General features: G+C 33.1%; 4 protein-coding genes across 4 annotated transcripts; 1 reads left to right on the top strand and 3 right to left on the bottom strand.

Annotated features, from left to right (window-relative positions):
• Positions 1-674: 674 nt before the first annotated feature.
• On the bottom strand, positions 675-7,885 carry PPL_04982 (uncharacterized protein; the record flags this gene model as incomplete). The annotated part of the gene is made up of 12 exons (XM_020575878.1): positions 675-1,458; positions 1,537-3,270; positions 3,346-4,269; positions 4,564-5,055; positions 5,092-5,831; positions 5,908-6,230; positions 6,319-6,523; positions 6,618-6,751; positions 6,847-6,972; positions 7,055-7,202; positions 7,276-7,672; positions 7,755-7,885. 12 exons carry the CDS (start codon positions 7,883-7,885, stop codon positions 675-677), a joined length of 6,138 nt encoding a protein of 2,045 aa, XP_020434194.1.
• Positions 7,886-9,061: 1,176 nt separating this feature from the next.
• gtf2a1 (transcription factor IIA) lies at positions 9,062-10,328 on the bottom strand (the record flags this gene model as incomplete). The annotated part of the gene is made up of 4 exons (XM_020575877.1): positions 9,062-9,304; positions 9,383-9,811; positions 9,893-10,129; positions 10,218-10,328. 4 exons carry the CDS (start codon positions 10,326-10,328, stop codon positions 9,062-9,064), a joined length of 1,020 nt encoding a protein of 339 aa, XP_020434193.1.
• A 1,087-nt stretch (positions 10,329-11,415) lies between these two features.
• Positions 11,416-15,056, bottom strand: rpc2 (DNA-directed RNA polymerase III subunit RPC2; the record flags this gene model as incomplete). The annotated part of the gene is made up of 3 exons (XM_020575876.1): positions 11,416-14,581; positions 14,688-14,842; positions 14,958-15,056. 3 exons carry the CDS (start codon positions 15,054-15,056, stop codon positions 11,416-11,418), a joined length of 3,420 nt encoding a protein of 1,139 aa, XP_020434192.1.
• A 1,072-nt stretch (positions 15,057-16,128) lies between these two features.
• Positions 16,129-17,977, top strand: PPL_04979 (uncharacterized protein; the record flags this gene model as incomplete). The annotated part of the gene is made up of 2 exons (XM_020575875.1): positions 16,129-17,763; positions 17,972-17,977. 2 exons carry the CDS (start codon positions 16,129-16,131, stop codon positions 17,975-17,977), a joined length of 1,641 nt encoding a protein of 546 aa, XP_020434191.1.
• Between the last annotated feature and the right edge of the window lie 419 nt (positions 17,978-18,396).

Here is an 18,396-nt window from a genome sequence, read left to right as displayed (position 1 = left end):
TAACAGTAGAGATCTACCGAGTTAGTACATAGCTCCGATCGACCGTCAGGTTAATATCATCCAAGGAGGTAGAAGAACAAACCGAGGACAAGATCCACGAGCTCATCGAAGAAAAGACTTGATGGAGGGTAGATTCATCATTGATCATTTAGATCTTGACGAAGACAAATAGATCGAAGCATGACGCTCTTACAGAATAGACCAATGACAAGGAGAGGAACTAGATGTTCAGCTGATCTGTTAAAAATCAAATAAACCCACACCTGACTAGACATAGGGTTTAGGGAACTTTTTCAATTTCAGTGTTTTTATAAATTTTAAAAACAATACTTATTTAGACTCAAAATTCCAAAAATTGTTTTTTTCTAATTCCACCTCTTCTAAACTCTTTGAAAAATTAATATATTGTCGAGAAATATATGCAAAGCTACAAAAAGGGGGATTAACGTGCAACCCTCGAGATGTGTTGTCGAGTTTCAGACTTTAAATGATACATCGACATGCTATAACCAAACCCAAGGAATTTATACCAAACAAAATCTATTTTCATCTTGTTATTAAACTCGACCAACTTAGTCTACTGGTGATTAAGTATCACTATGTTAAAGTCAATTTAGGAGAAAAAAAGATAACAAGAGTGCAAAAAAAAAAAAAAAATGAATTTTAAAACATTTTTATTCAAATGGTAAAAGATAAGTTGGAATTCCATAACAAATACAACTTGATCCAACCAAGAATTTCCAGGTACAAGATCTTCTTGATATTGAAAGTGCTTCGGATATATCGAGTGAATTTTCCTCATCCTCTTTTGCTTTGATATCTTCAAACCATTTCTCAATAAAACTTTGAACCATTCTATCAGAGTCCATTGAAGGGATATCCCAGAGATGACCAATGACAGTAGGACTACCAGCCAACAGAAGATCAAGAATGACACCAGTCGGTTCGTACTCACCATGCTCTTCCAAACTACCACTCTTACAACCAAATAGCAGTGAGACTGCGCATTTCTTTAACTTTTGGATGTCGTCACCCGGATAGTATTGTTCACCACTACCGTGACCCATATACAAATAAATGTGATGCTCCTCAAGCGCATCACGATACTCGTGTTTAGTTGGTGCTCTTCCTCTTATTCCTTTCCAGTTGGCACAGGTCTTATCAAACATTTTAGCAAAAGTTTTCTCTGTATTAACCAAATCACCTTTTGGATTCAAAATATAGAAAAGACTGTTTGGATCGACCTTGGAATAGTGTGTACCATTTCTATGTTGATTCTTCATAGTTAGAAATTGGTGGAAAGCAAAAGACGGTAGTCTGTAAACTGATGAATCTCTTAGTGGATCGATTGATTCAATTGGGAATAGTTGTAAATTCTTATCCATTATCAAAACCATTGGTAATTTATCATAAGATTTTACATTTTCAATTGATTCCTTAATTGTTTGTGTACCGGATCTAAATAAATTTATAAATAATAAAATTAGTAAATAATAATAATTTATTAATTTAAAAAAGTTACTTTCTTTTACTTACTTTTTGGTTTTAAATATAATATTGAATGATTTAATGATTGCTTCTTTTGATTTCTTTATCAGTTTCCAATCGGAATTCTCTTCGGCTGCACGTTCAAGATAATCTTCGGATTCAGGATGTAGATCATCGATTGTTTCGAATCCAAGAAGATCGATAATGGCCTGATGTAGATGTGCTTCATTAATGTATGCCAGCGACATGATTAGACACTCCAAGAGGCTAACATTTACAACTTTCGACTTAACATCAGTCTGTAATGTTGCCAAATGGGCAGTGAGTGAAGGAAGTTGATCTGCCAACTTCTCTGACAATAGCGAATCGTTCAGAGTACCCATGAATAATGATTTCCATGCTCCAAAAACTCCATCCAATGATAATCTCAACTGATCTACCTCTGACTCCAATTGTCTTCTACGCTTATACCATTTTTGTCTCATGGCATCTGTCTCTGGTAAACCAGGTTTAGGTGTATTATCTTGATTGTTTCTTAGATTTTCATTGGAAAGTGTTTTCATATCAGCTCTTAACTTGTCGATAAATGGTAATATTAATTTTGGATCGTCATCCTCTTCTTCCTCTTCCACATCTTCTTCCACATTCTCTTCATCCTCTTCCTCACCTTCTTCATCCTCTTCCTCCTCTTCTTCTTCTTCTTCATCTACTTGTTCATCTTCATCTACTTGTTCATCTTCATCTTGTTCTTCAACCACATTGGCAGAGAGTGAAGAATCGATTTGACAAACAGTTGGCATTCTTATTCTAATTAAAATTGGTTGTTTCTGACCCATTAACTTTGTCAGTATAATCGACATTTGATCAACATCAATAAAGATATTGCTCACAGACCACTCTGTAGGCAAATCGGTGTTGTAGAGCTTCGCCAACTCCAAACTATATTGCTTGTTGTCCAGTTTTGTTGGCAGTGGAATGCCACCATCCCAATTAAACCAACGCTTTCTCAACTCTACCAACTGTGGACCTATACGATCTTGTTGTTGCTGTTTGTTATTATTATTACCAGTACTATCTTCGACATGATGATGTACAATCGATTGTATATCATGTCTAAATCTAACACCCATCGATAGATTCAAAAAGTGGATAGCTACGTATGGTAGTAACTGTCCAGTGGTGCTGGCAATGTAACGACAGAGCAGCGATGTCAATTTAATGATATTATAACGACCACACTGAGAGAATGCCTTTAGAAAGAGTGTTCTCGCTTTCAATATCAGCTTGTTGGTACCGGATGTCAATGCTTTCGGAGTGAGATAGTGTTTCCAGAGATGATCACGCTCCTCTTTGGGCACAGACAAGTAATAGGCACGACCCAAATGAAACTCTAAAATCGATAGAGTTATCGGATTGACAGATCGTTGTTCTTCGACTCGTCCAACCAATTCCTCCAGCGATTCAATAGCTTCATCGTATTTCTCTTTGATAATCATTATCTTTGCCATCTTTGATTGTACTCTCGCTTTTATCGATAACAATGTTGATTCAACTTCAACAGTTGCTGTTGTAGTAGAAGTAGTTGTTGATGTAGTTGTTGATTTCTTTTTCTTCTTGCTATTATCGGCAACAAAATTGATTTTTGAATTTGGATCGATTTGTAATCTCTCAAGAAGATTTTGAATCTCATTTGTTATTTCATTGTTTGCCAACTTTGATTTATCACTAGATCTAACTTTGTTTAACTTTAACAATCGTTTTTCTTTTGGTGTAGAATCACTCCTATTTTAACAATAATATGTATATTATTAATATTCTGACTATATTGATAAGGAATCAATTCAATCTACTACTTACTTGAATGTTAATGTTTCTTTAAATCTTTCTAATAGCTTTTGGTTTGATAGGAAACTCTCGATAGACTTTAAACAGTTGCTATAGATCTTTCCAGAGTAGGAGGTAAGATTCTGTCGTCGGTAGAGATCACCGAGGAGCATGTTGGCCATGAGGTTTATCTTTTGAATTCTCGGTTCTTTCGATGCGTATGGCTCCATTAGGGCGATGGCTCGCTCCAAGTGGATCTTTGAATCGGTGTAGTTGTGACGGTTGTAACACAGCTCACCAAGCTCAACCAAAAACTCACAGGTGATCTTGATTGAACCGTAGATATTGCCAATGAGCAAACCTCGCTCGTAGTGATACTGTGCTTCTTTGGGACGACCTCTCAACTCGTAGATACTCGCAATATGCAGCAGCGAATCAATAGCAATTCTCAGGCATCCCCATTTAGATACTTTACCATGATATACTAAAGTGACACGATCTTCTAATTCAGAGTTTGAAGAGGATGTAGCGGAGAGTGGTGATGATGTTGTTGATGAAGTTGAAGATGACGATGACGAGGATGAGGCTGTTGACGATCTTGAAGAAGTACTAGCGGTGTCAGATTGAATGGATTGCCTACCACCCCCACTACTTGAAAGTATTGCAACCTTTGTTTCCAATGGAATCATTGATTGGACATTCTTTAATATCTCATTCGATAGTTTCAATGCCATGTTGGAATTGGCTTGTTCTAGGTAGACGAGTGATGCCAACTTTGTCAATCTGATAAACACTGGATTATCGATAGTCTTACTCGATTCTTTAACCGCTAGTTTCGATTGTTGATACAATTCAATGATTTGACGATGGGAGTCAGTCGATGACGTTGACGTTGATGACTCTTGAGAGTTGACAAATTGCAACTCCAACTGACAGATCTTGAATGACAATTCGAAACTATCGAGATTGAAAGGACATCCATTGCTCTTGGCATCGTCTAGCAACGACCGGTACAACTGCAGATTGTGTTGTGCCATCGAGTAGTTTTCAATCTCCACATAGAGCTGACAGAGCTTCGAATAGCAGTGTGAACTCTGATCCAAGAAATAGTAGGAATCCCTCGGGAATAGAGATATGAGGAATGCCAGTGCCAATTCCAACACCATTGCAGTCATCATCAGATCACCTTCGTACGAATAGATGTCACCGATGGCATGTAGTGTAGATATGGTAGTCGATGGATTAACAAACTGATTGGCTGAGCCAGGAAGTAGTCTTCCCCATTGTCTCAACGCACATTTCAATTGTTCACCAGCGACTGTATCGAATCCAGATTGTTGTTGTTGTCTCTGTTGTTGATCTTCCAACTTATTATCACTAGTATCTGAAATAGTTGAACCTTCTACACTCTCAACATAACGAACACCACTCTTGAGTATCTCTGGATCGTAGTTTTGATTTTGTTGTCGTTCAATCCAGACTATTGCCAACCAGAAATGTAATTTTGCCAATTCATCGCCGATAGTATCGTAACCAATAATATCTCCGTTGTTGTTGCTTGTTTTGTTTGACTTTGCTCTCTCAAGAAGATCCAATGATTTAAAAAGCAACTTCTCTACCTCCTCCAATGATTGACCGGGATGCAATCTCAGTAGCTTGGCATGTTCAACAAGATACCGACTTGCAAGAACAGGTTGTTCATCAACGTCTACACTCGCTAGAATTCTCTCGATATTCTCTATTCTAATAGCATTGTCAATGGTGTCCAATGAATTATACATATTGATAATTAAATCATTGCAATTCACTTGGAACAGTACTGGTAAATCTCTAATTAAATCCACAATGAAAGGAATATCACTAACAGTAAACACCGCTTCGTCATTATCATCATCATCATCGTTTTGTTGATGATGTTCCAACATCGCAAATTGGCATCTTATGAAATGTTTCAGAATTGAATGTATCGTTATGTTTGTTGATTGTTGTGAATCTTCTTGTTGTTGCTGCTGTTGTTGCTGTTGTTGTTGATATCTAGGTGGTACAGGCATAAACATTGACCTCAATTGATTGATATCTATTTCCAACTCCAAATTGCCGCTATTGTTACTATCTAGTAGAGTATTGAATTTCGATTCGAAATACCATTGAATAAGATCGGATGTATACTTTAATGAACGTTGATGTTGATTGTACTTAAAGAGTAGACGAACCAGTCGGTAACCTTGTTGTAACAACTTCTCTGGATTGCGAGGTGTGATCTTCTTGTTCACCAGGTAGCCCTTCTCCAGATACTCAATGGCATTCTCAGTGTCGGCGTCTTGTTTCGATATCTTGGCACTGACCAAATGCAACAAACGGACCAACTCCTCCACCTCAATAACACCTTGATCGGCCAACGCACTATAGTAATCCACCAATCGTATCATCGGCTCCTTCAACAACGCTATTAGCTTCTCAACAGAGAAATTAGATATCAATACTCTAACATGAAACTGTGCCATATCAATTAAATATTTCTAAACAAAACAATTGTAATAAATTTTAGTATTATGTATTTTGATAAATATAATATTATTATTTGTTATTTTTTACCTTTGTAATTATTGGATCGAATTGTTCTAGTGTTCTAAGCCATTGGATTTGAAGTATTGGAAGTTGATATATAACAGAGAGTTTGGTTGCAATCGATTCAAATAGATTATTATCTTTGAGCTGACAGAGTGATGCAACGATATGGTTGTAGCAATCAACACTCATTCTAAACGATCTGAGAGTATCCACTTTCGATTCTATAGTATTGATTTGATCGATTTGAAATGCTAATTTATCGCTATCTTTTGATTTTGTTGCTGTTGTTGTTGTTGTATTTACAATAGATTCCAATTCAACCAATATATTTATAATTGATTGTTCAACTTTTTTAAAAGAAAATAATAACAATATTAATAAATTAACTTCTTATTAACTAACTAATCAATTTATAATAAGTTTAGTCATACATACTTGATTTTAAATTTGAATTGATTGTTGTTGTTGAATGTTTCAACAATTGTGAAAAGTAAACTCTCAATTTACCAAGATGATTTGTAATTTGGAGTAGTAGAATATCGAGAGTGAATATCTTTGATTGTGGTTGTGACTTCATATGTTTGACTAAGTGATTAGACTTGTCAATAATCTCTATTGCATTGTTTTGATATGTTTCATTCTGTAAATATAACATTTAAAATGTAAAAATATTTTGTTAGATAACTTTGTTATTTTGGTTATTGAAAATAAAAATAAAAAATAGGATACTTTACATTATTTATACTATTTGTAATAAAGAAATTTGAATGAATATGCATCCATATTAAATTATAGATATCGAATGGTAATGCGCTGATTGATTCACTATTCTCTGTCGTTATTGATAATAAACATTCCATAACTGATGCTAATATATTTAATTGTGTAACTATATACAGTTTTAATGTTTATGTGTTAATTAATATTTGTTTTTCATTGTTGCTGTTGTTATTGGAAACTTACCAAGTTTATATGCTCTTCTATAAAATAGATAAAGTTTGTTATTTAAAAACATCGATTGTTTAGATTTACTTAATATCGTAAATGTAAAATAAATAAATTGTATATAGACATCTACATTTCCAGAAACTATTTTAAAATATAATAATTTATAAAAATATTAATAAATTTAGAAGTTGGTCACTACTCTGTATTGTCATATTATACATACTAATATTTGAATCAAATGATAATAATCTATTATAATATTTTGGAAATAGAGAATCATTGAAATTTGGTTTGTTTTCTGTTGTTGTTGTTATTGTTGTTACTAAAGTCGATGTTATTTCCAACCAATTTGATAATATTTCACTTATTTTCTGGAATAAAAATGGAAATGGAATGATTAGAAAAAAATAATGTATATATACATATATGAATGAATTCACTTACTTTGGTTGAAAAAGTCATTAATAATTCATCGTAGAGTTGCATTTTAATATAATTTAGATGTAGGAATAGTTTCTGATAGAATTGTGGATCTTTGGCGTTGGGATAGAGTTCGCGACACTCACTGAGAATCACTGCGAATTGATCGGCCAATTCGATTGCCAACTGACTCTGTTTGTACTCTGCTACTAGGGTGATCAACTGTAACCACTTTTTGAAATGCAGTGGATTGCCACGAGCCATCGCTGACTCTCTGCTGTTGACAGTCTCCAATACCATTCGATAACAACTGATCAGCGTCGACATACCCTCTTTCAACGGTAACTTCTCTTTCAGTGCAGATTCCAACCATTTCTGTACGGAATCAGAGAATACATTCAATGATTTATCATTTACATTTCTAATTTACATACAAAATAGATAGATGGCGTTAAAAAATCAATGAATGGTTATAAATAAAGTAAAATAGCTCTAATAGTTACTTTGTAATTATTAATTGCTTGAAACGATCTTGTATTTGTTGATCGGATGAAGCAGACCTTTGAACAATCGATCTTAGTCGTTGAACATCTTCGAATATCGCTTCGAAACTACCATCGGTTAGCTTATCCATTTATTATATAAACTATTATATTTTATAATAAATAATTTGGTAGAAATGAAACTGAACTTGATATTAATAATTGATATTGATATTGATAATTATTATTATTATTATATTATTTACACATTGATATCTTCTATTTGCAAAAGATTCAATTGATTGTTACTTTGTTTTGATGGTGGTTAATAAATAAAAATTTTAAAAAAAGGCGCCTTTTTTTTTTTTTTTTTGATTCCTCGTTTGACGATCATTTTTCTCAAAGATATTAATAGATAGGTTCAATCATTTATTTATTTGATTTGGTCATTTTATTTGATTATTTTTCTTTAGAATTTGCGCAACTTCAATCGATTCTTTTAATAAAGAAAAACAACAATCAAGAAGCTTCTTGTATAAATAGGAAAAAAGTAATCATGATGAGTTATGTTGAATGTTGGTTGTTTTTGTAATTCGATTTTAATTATCTTTAAGTTGGCATGACCAAAGTGATGCAACTATTGACTACTGCTGTTTATCTACTTTCGAAATAGTGTTTGTTGGTTTGATCAGCGATTGATTCATATGGTTTTTCTAAATTTTTTGAAAGTCTTCAAACAAACTAAAGAGGCTTTGGATTTCCAATTAATTAAAACATTAAATTCTCTTAATAATAATCACTTTAGATAAAAAAGAATAATATCAAAAGTAACAGCAAGTTTAGAGTAAGGTATTTAGCATTATTAAATTAAAACATAGTTTAGTTTAGCCAATGGTAGATAAGACTGTATGAAAGAGAAGACATACAGAATGACACTCTATTACGTTTCAAATTATTATTCTTTTTATTATCTGATTTTCATAAGTTTTATTTAGAACCTACAGTTGTTTTTAATCTCTTTAATCAAACAAATTCAAACCATCAATCTTCAATACAATGAATTAAAATTTAATGTTATTATAATCTTTTAAAAATAATAAATAATTAATTTTAAATGAATAAAACTATCTTGTATTTTATTGATCTGACCAATCAGAACTTTGAATAATCGATCGAGTTGTTGAACATCTTCGAAACTATCATCTATACTAACACGATTCTCAATAGATTTAGACATATAATGTCATAATAAAAAATAAAATAAAAATAAAAAAGATTGGTGAGCTAGTTGTCTTATGTTGAATGTTGAAAGTTGGTTGTTTGATTGTTTATTTCCAAACAAACTCAGCGTTTGCTTTGTGGAATAAAGAGTCACGTCCGTTGAGATGCATGACTCCGTCTTTGAAATTACATTTACGCTTGTTCTTTACTCTGGTAACCTTTTCATATTGACACAATACAAAGTGTTCAATCACAGGATCTGGATCATTGTCTTCGTCGTCATCCAAATCACTACCCAATGACTCGATATTACTATTATTATTATTATTATCTGGACGATGTTCTTCCAACTATATATATTAAATTAATTTAATTTGTTAGTTATTACTACTATTATTAATGTAAATAATAATAATAATTTTACTTACTAAAGAATCATCATCTAATTCATCATCGTTACCATCCAATTGAGGAATATTAATACTAAAACTACATTCTATATCTTGTTTTCTGTCTTTTATCTTTTGTAAAACTAAATTGTCTATATATTCTTTTGTGTGTTGTGGTGGTTCCTCTGAGGAACCGTCGTTCTGAGGGATGTTCATGATGGAACGCAGTGAATGAGAGGAACCAGGTGCTGGTAACTCCATATGTGGCAATCCACCAGACTCTCTTGTTGGTGGCATAAACTGTGATGGTCTTCCAAAGTTTGATGGTAGATTATTGTTGTTGTTTGCTGCTGCTGATGGTGGTGGTGCATTTGTTGTGGTGGTAGTTGTAGTGGTTGTTGTTATTGGTGCTCCTGGTATATTATTAAATTGTCTCAATGTATTTAATGTCGATCTAACATGTTCGGGCTATTCAAAACATAACATAACAAAACAAGTCAATATAATTAATGTCAAAAGCAAAACAACTTAAACGTAATATACACTTACTGTTATATCGGATGATGGTGTTGTATTGGTTGTTGTGGTTGAACTACTATTGTTGTTGTTTGGTGGTGAATTTGAAGTGGATGTCGATGTTGGTGATGAATCTTTATTGGCAGCGGTAGTGGCGGCAGTCGATATGTTTGCAACTGGTGTACCTGCAGTTGTTGTTGTGGAAGTAGTTGATGGTGGTGGTGTTGGTTCCTGTACAGCTCCAGATTGCATCAATCTTGATTCCCACATCTAATAAGAATAATAATAATAATATTGATATTTGTCAGTATTAGTATGTGAGTGTATGTTTTATAAAACTCAAATAGTAAGATATTACATGTTGTAATTCAGCAATAATTCTATCCTCAAGACCCTCATTGACAAACTCGATTCTGATATTTCTAATAACATCATCAATGATGTATCTATATACTGATGTGACACTCATATTGTTTTTGTTTACTTTTTTGAAATTAAAAATAAAATTATGGGTTGTTTATAATAATGTGATGTGATTAATGAAATGTAGTAGTGTAGCGTATGTTTAAATAAAAGTGGGTTGATTGTTTTGTTTTGTTTTGTTTTGTTTTTGGGGGTGTAATGTAATATATTTAGAAATGATTGATTTTTTTCTTTATATATATATTAACTTTAAAAGATAGATAAAGAAAGATATTATATTATTATTATAGTATTTTATTTATTTTTTTATTTGTTTTTGTAAATTTTGATTTTAATTTTAATTTATTTTTTTATTTAAAATTTAATAAAAAACTGAATGAACTGTGTGATGTTTGATTTTGATTTGATTTGATCTTGAATTCAAAAAGATGAAGAGTTATTAACTAAATCTAAAAAACCTTTCTTTAATAATAATAAAAACCACAAGATGATTGTAATTTATATTAAATATAGTTGTGGTTTATATTTATATGTTTATAAAAAAAGTTAAATAACAAAATGGTTATATTTTTTTAAATTTTCAAAATTTTGATTTTCAGAATGGGTTTTTTATATTTTTTTTTATTTTTTTTGAACTTCCAAATCACAAAATAAACAGATTTATATCTTTATTTGTTACTTTATTTAAAATTACATTTATTTTAATCATTAATTTCAAAAAGATAGTTTTAAATTCCAACTAGTGGTTACTGTTAAGAAACAAAAAGAAATAAATATTATTTTTTTAAAAATTAGATTGTGTTTAGTTAAAAAGTAATTGATAATAAATATTTATTATTTAATGAAATACATAAATTACATATTTTGTTAACAAAATACAACAAAATTTATAACTAACTTTGAAGTTAATGATTAAAATAATTGTAATTATAAATATTTATTATAAAATAAAGAAATAAAGTAATAAATCTGTTTAATTTATAATTATTATCAATTGTTTTTTAATGAAATAAATAAATTTTTATTCTTTTATTTTGAATCGATTTTTCATTATTTAAAATAATGATGGTAAGTTTGTTGTTGTTTAAAATTGATTGATTCGGGTTGTAAGTTTGATTGTTTGTTTGTTTGTTTTATGCATCTTCAAGTTTCAATTTTGGTACGATGTTCATTGCTTGTAGTTCTTGGAAGAGAAGTTTGCATGCATAGGGAATTTGGAGGGTCGATACTTGGAGTGTCGATTTACAGTATTGACACCAACCTTCGTAACCGAGGAATCCGCACTTCTTGCATGCGTACACTGTGAAACGATCGGAGCTGATCATGAGACGCTCCATAATCAATGCACTCGCTCCGTAACCAATGAGACAATCACGCTCCATCTCACCAAGACGCAAACCACCACCACGTGCTCTACCCTCGGTGGGTTGACGTGTCAGCGTCACAGTTGGACCACGTGCACGTGCATGCATCTTGTCCATAACCATGTGTTTGAGTTTCTGATAGAATATCGGACCGAAAAAGATGAAACATTGCAACGGTTCACCGGTGACACCCGAGGTAACGTAATCTTTACCACCGTAACTGAATCCCTTGGAGATGAGCACCTTGGAGATGTCTTCGACTTTGTCACCGCCAAAGCACGTACCATAGCCGAATCCACCACGGAGAACTCCGGCTTTACCGGCGAGCAGCTCAATCATCTTTCCGATGGTCATACGCGATGGGAAACCGTGAGGATTCATAATAATATCGGGACAGATACCGAGGTCGGTAAATGGCATGTCCTCTTGCTTGACGATGATACCGCAGACACCCTTCTGTCCGTGACGACTCGAGAATTTGTCACCGAGTTCCGGACGTCTAGTGGATCTCATTAGCAACTTGATTAACAGTTGATCGTCATCGCCCGTTGTCAACATAACCTTGTCGACGAATGCCGGATTCTCATATTTGTAGGCGGTGTACGACGACTTGTAACCGGAATCGGGAATCTTGTCAGAGTTGGCGACAATGTCGACGGTGTTGATTGGTGAGTATTTATTGATGAGGATCTGTCCTTTCTGTGCAAGTTCACCGGGTTTGGCGATACCGTCTTCGTCGAGAAGCGCAAACTTTGGTTGACGCGAAGTCTCTGCGTTGGGCGGAATGATACGATCCGCCGTCTGATTGGCATACTTCTTGACTGCGGATACTTGCTTCTTGAAAACGATACAACGACCGAATCCACGATCCAACGATGCTTTGTTCATAACCAACGCATCTTCAATGTCGTAACCGGAATATGACATGACGGCGACAGTCGCGTTGTGACCAGCTGGCAACTTGACGTAGTTGACCAGTTCTAGTGTTCTCGTCTGACACATCGGTCGTTGTGGATAGACCAACAGGTAGAGGAGTGTGTCGATACGCGACAACTGATTGTAGGCGATGGCACCGATCGCTTGCTTACCCATAGCACATTGGTAGGTGTTACGTGGCGACTGGTTGTGGTGAGGATATGGAATCAGGGCGGATACACATCCCAACAGAGTGAACGGTTCAATCTCCATGTGTGTCGTTGTCTTGTTGACAGCGGATTCATTCCACGCCAGAAAAGAGTCGTTCTCTTCGTTGACGTCGAGATACTCTATCAAACCCTCACGAATGAAATCGTCGAATGTTCGCAGTCCGTCCTTCAGTTCTTCGATGTGGAATTGCTGGACACGAGGACGTCCGTTCTCCACGATGATCATTGGACGACACAATCTACCACCGTCACAAGCTATACTGACTGTTTTGTGCGCTTCATTCTTACAGATCGAGATAAACTCACGGATACGACCGGCACGACGCATCTTTCGCAGAGTATTTACAAAGAGTGTCGGTGAGTTGTGAATACCGATGATCTGACCGTTCAAAAACACAAGGAATGCTGTTCTACTGTTCAACTCCTCACCGGTAATCAACAGAATATCCTGGACACCCAGATTGTATGCCAAACGAAGTAGCGGACCTTCCGGCTCATCGGTGGTGACGTGTGTCATCTGCGCAAAGTTCTTTACCAAACCACAAGCTTCACCTTCCGGAGTGTCCGACGGACACAACATTCCCCATTGCGACGGTTGCAGTGAACGCGGTCCAGAAATCTTTCTCGTCTTTTCGAATTGCGATTGAATACGCGTCATCATACCGAGCGCCGAGATAAAAGAGAGACGCGAAAGTACCTGCGTCACACCGGAACGCTCCATCTTGAAACGCTTCAAGTTCCACTGTCCCGAACTGATAGCATGAACGAATCCATTGGTTAGAGTCTCTGTTCTGATGATCGATGCAAAGTCAAACACCATCGCACGGTTTGGCTTTAGGATAGCTTGATCCGTCGCTTTCTTTAGTTCCGCCAGGAACTTCTTAAAGAGATCTTCAAAGAGCAGCGAGATCAACTGACCCGACAACTCCAAACGTTTATTACCATAGTAATCTTTATCGTCCAGCGTGGAACGATCCTTTGTAGCAATGATAATTCTACGTATCATCAGCGCGACGTAGATAACCTTCAAACGGAAATTGTAACGCCTCACCGGCACATGATTCAGGACGACACCCGCCAGAATATCTTTTGCTTCCTCCGACTTTGATTTCTTGCTCATTCCCCATGGTTTACGTATCGATTTGATGCGCGCACCTAAATAATCGAGTGCTTGCGTCTGAGTGTGAACTTTACACTTGTTGCACTCCTCGAGCGACGACGCTATCGCATCGAGGAAGATCTCCTCGGAACCCACTAGTTGCACTACCTCCTGGTCAGTCTCCACTCCCATACCCTTGAGGAAAATGACCACGGGAATATCCTCTGCGAATGTATTGTGTTTGAGGTAGAGCTTGCCGTGTTTCATGATGATCGAAGTACGCGACTTTCTCTCGTGTGTCGACGACGTCACAGTGGAGCACGGCACACCCTTGGCGTCGGTCTCAATGATGATACGATTCTTTGAGAGTTGCTCGTGATTCAAGATCACCTTCTCATTGCCACGCACAATGAAATAGCCACCGGGATCCAACGGACACTCGCCGAGATTCGCCAGCTGCTCGTGCGACTTGTTGGTCAACACGCAATTCGAACTCCGCAACATAATAGGTATACGTCCAATCACCACATTCTTACGTCCGACGATCTGTTTGCCTCGAACATACTCTAGATTCACCGTGATCGGTGCACTATATGTCATATCTCTTAATCTACATTTTTGTGGTGTCATCGATACCGATTCATAGTTCTCCTCTGTCAAAGCTGGCATTCCAACTTGAATCTCTGTAAACCTATTGTATGTTTTCAAAAGTAGGTAGTTAATATCAATCTATATTCTTTCTGATCTACTCTCTTATCTATTCTCTATTCTCTATTCTCTATCATTATATTACATACTTTGCATAAAATGCAGGATCAACTTCAGTTGTTAGTTTTTCGTTTGCTTTAACAATCTTTTTCATCTCTACATTTATAAAGAAATTGAATGAATCTATATGTTGTTTAACTAAACCTCTACACTTTAGAAATGCAGGTACCAATTTCCATTTTTCCTATTTTATTGTTTAATATATTATGTTAGGTTTCATTCATTTTAGTTAGTTTTGTTTGAAATAGAAATAGATCAAAGTAGTTATCTCAATAGATAACATATGTTAATTAACATACCTCAATTGGTTTTATATGATCTGTTAGTTTTGATTCATCATAGAGATCATCCATTGATCCACTTTGATATGGTGATTTTAAACTACTGTTATTACTCATTATTATTATATATATTGGTTATTATATTATATTCTCGATTATCTATCTATATACATAGTATTTTTAAAATCGATCGATTATTTAAAATAATTTCTCAATTTAAATAAAAATATGTTTTTTCAAGATCTTCTCTTTGTTTATGTTTTTTATCGCATTATGAACATAAAAAAAAACCGTTAAAATTTGAAATATTCAAAAAAATTAAATAAAAAGAAAGAGATAATGACTGTGTACAATATAAATATCATTCACATGCGGAAATTTGATTTATTTTCGTTACTAATATTAATTAACATGATGATATTAATTAAAAACTAAAATATCACCTCCACTCTGTTCAATCACTTAGCAATGCTGACCAGTAGCATAGGAGCCACTCCTTCATCTGCTTTTATAAATCTGTGAGGTAGAAATCCTTTTGATGCAATACAATAGTAGAATTCCGAAGATCCATCTTCCAATGAAGTCACTTCATTTTGTTAATTTAATGTACTTTAAAAAGTTATAACATTTTATATTCATTAAAGCTAATGCTAAATTAAATATACAATTTTGTTTTTAATTAAAGCTATTAAATTTAATTAATAAAAAAACAATGATTTTACACAAATAACCCTCTTTCTCAACTGTATATCTCCGATATTGATAAGTGATATGAATAATAAAAAAAACAATAATAACAATAATAATAATTGACTTATGGTTAAGATGATAATAGAGAAACTAATCTATTACATGTTAAGTTATAAATTGGTCTTTAACATTTTTGTCTTTTTATCTTAGGTAGTTCAGTTAAGACAAGTTAAAGTGGTTGATTACACAAAAATTAACATTAACATTTATGTTAATTTTAACCTTCACATTTTTTAAACTTAAATGTTTATCAACAAAATTATTTTTAAACTTAAATGTTCACTTTTCAACAAAATTAATTTTGTTTTATAAAAAATTAAGTAGTTAAATGTTGTATTATAATATGATTTATTCTCTTCAGAAAAAAAAAAAAGTTAATTTTGTTCTTTTCATTTTTTAAAATAAAGTTTGATTTATAAATACATAAAGAAAGTTAATCATGACAATGAAATGTGCAAATCATCAAAGATCATTTGAATTCATTTGTTATCAATGTAATTGTTTGATGTGTTCAAAATGTATCTTCAAACATAGCAAAGATCATCCTGATCATGCAGATAAAATGGAAGATATCGATGACATCAAACATTCATTAAGTACATTAAAATTAGATGATATTATTGACACCACAACAACAACCAATAATCATATTAATAATGATAGTGATAATAATAGTAATAGTAATGATAGTACTAATGATAATAATTGTACTAATAATAGTAATAGTTTCAAATCACAAATCAACAATAAACTTAAATCTCTTTGGGAATCATTAAGATCATCGACATCCAGATATCAAAGATTATCAACAACAGAGAATGAAATCAAACAACACTTTGAACAATTACATCAATATCTAATCATAGAAGAAAAAAAACTAAATAAAGATATAATCAATGATAAACATACAATCACAAATCAAATCGATAATAATGTTAATCATTTAAAATATTTAATAAATATTATCAATATATTTAATAAATTAAATAATATTAATAATAGTGATGATAATGATAGTGGTAATGGTGATAATAGTAATAACGAAGATAAGTCAATTATAACAGATACAACAACATTATATTCAACAAAAACAATAATGGAATCAATAACAACAAGTTCATCATTACAATCATTCATCAATCATAACAATCAAACATTATTCAATGAATATAATAATTATTTCAATATTGATGAACTTCTCAAACAAGATTCCTCAGATTCATCATCATTATTATTAGATATCATTCATAAATACAACAATCAATTCAATGAATCAACAACAAACACAGACAATAATAACTTAAGATTATCATCATATAAATTATCAATCAAACAACCTGATTTCAATCAATTGAATTCAATCATTAAACAATCAATCAAACTTGATCTAATTAAATCAACTGAATCACCAATAAATACAACAACAACAACAACAAACAACAATGATAATAAACAATCTTATATTTTCACAACACACCGATTAAAAGGAGCAACACTGATCAACACATCAAACAACAATTCAATTGAAGAATTAAAGTTTGATTATCAATTTAATGGTACATACAACTCGATTGTTTCAATTGGTGAATATATCTATGTATTCGGTGGAGCTTACAATCGAAACAAATGGATTAAAATATCAATGAAATCGAAATCAATTGAACATATTGGTGCTACCGAAGGAATCAAAGGTGATCAAAATATATCAGTTTGTTATGATGGTCAAGATCATATCTATTTGGTGAATGGTGTTAATATAAATAATAGAATAGATCGGTTCAACATCAAAACAATGAAATTTGAATCATATCATCAATTATCCGATGTATACGGTGAGCAAGTATCATCAATCATATTCAAAGGTTCATTATATTCAGTATCATACAATCAAAATAAGCTATTTCAATTCGATTTGACAAATAGAACGATAACAGATCATCAAATTGACATCAAACCATACTCAGGATGTCATGATAACAATGGAAATTTCTTCATATTAGATATGACAAACAAACGATTCATCAAATACAATGTTGAAACCAAACAAACAATCAATCTCAATGCTGATCATCTAGTAAATGCACAATATCCATTTGTTGATGTATCATCGAGAATCACCAACATCAAGTTATATCTATTCATATGGTTCATCCAATGATTGTAATTTCAAATATTCAATTGAATCCAATCAATGTGAACCAACCTTTCGACATATTATTAATCACAATAGAGATTCTTGTGCATCTTCTTCAATTACATATTAATAAATTAATATTTTTTAGTTATGATATACCATATAAATTTATTTTACTTTCAACAAACTCTAACCATACATTTATTTTTATTTGTTTTTTTACAAAATAAAATAGGTTTTTGGACAACAGACCAGAGTGAGTGGAAGAAATCTTAAATCTAAAAAAGTACATCGTCGGTTATTAAGACCATATACAGGAAGAGAAGGACTGTGAGTCAAAGAGGTTAAGTGCTGCAAGAAAACTTGAGACTAACTAGTTGATTTCAATCCACAGTCGAACACAGAACACTGATCAAGAGCCAATCACTTAACAGTTATTAATAGATGATCGATAAATGATATCTGAAGAAGCAGCAAAGGAAGCATTAATAGAAAATGAGTTTCAAGAATTGGGTAGTGGACAATCATTTCGATGCTACCTATGATGAAAATACCGATGACAAGATGACAACA

This window comes from Heterostelium album, assembly GCF_000004825.1.
Source record: "Heterostelium album PN500 unplaced genomic scaffold PPL_scaffold4, whole genome shotgun sequence".
NCBI lineage: Eukaryota > Evosea > Eumycetozoa > Acytosteliales > Acytosteliaceae > Heterostelium > Heterostelium album.
The sequence above is the reverse complement of the archived record's forward strand: the minus strand, read 5'-3'. Positions and strand labels throughout refer to the sequence as shown.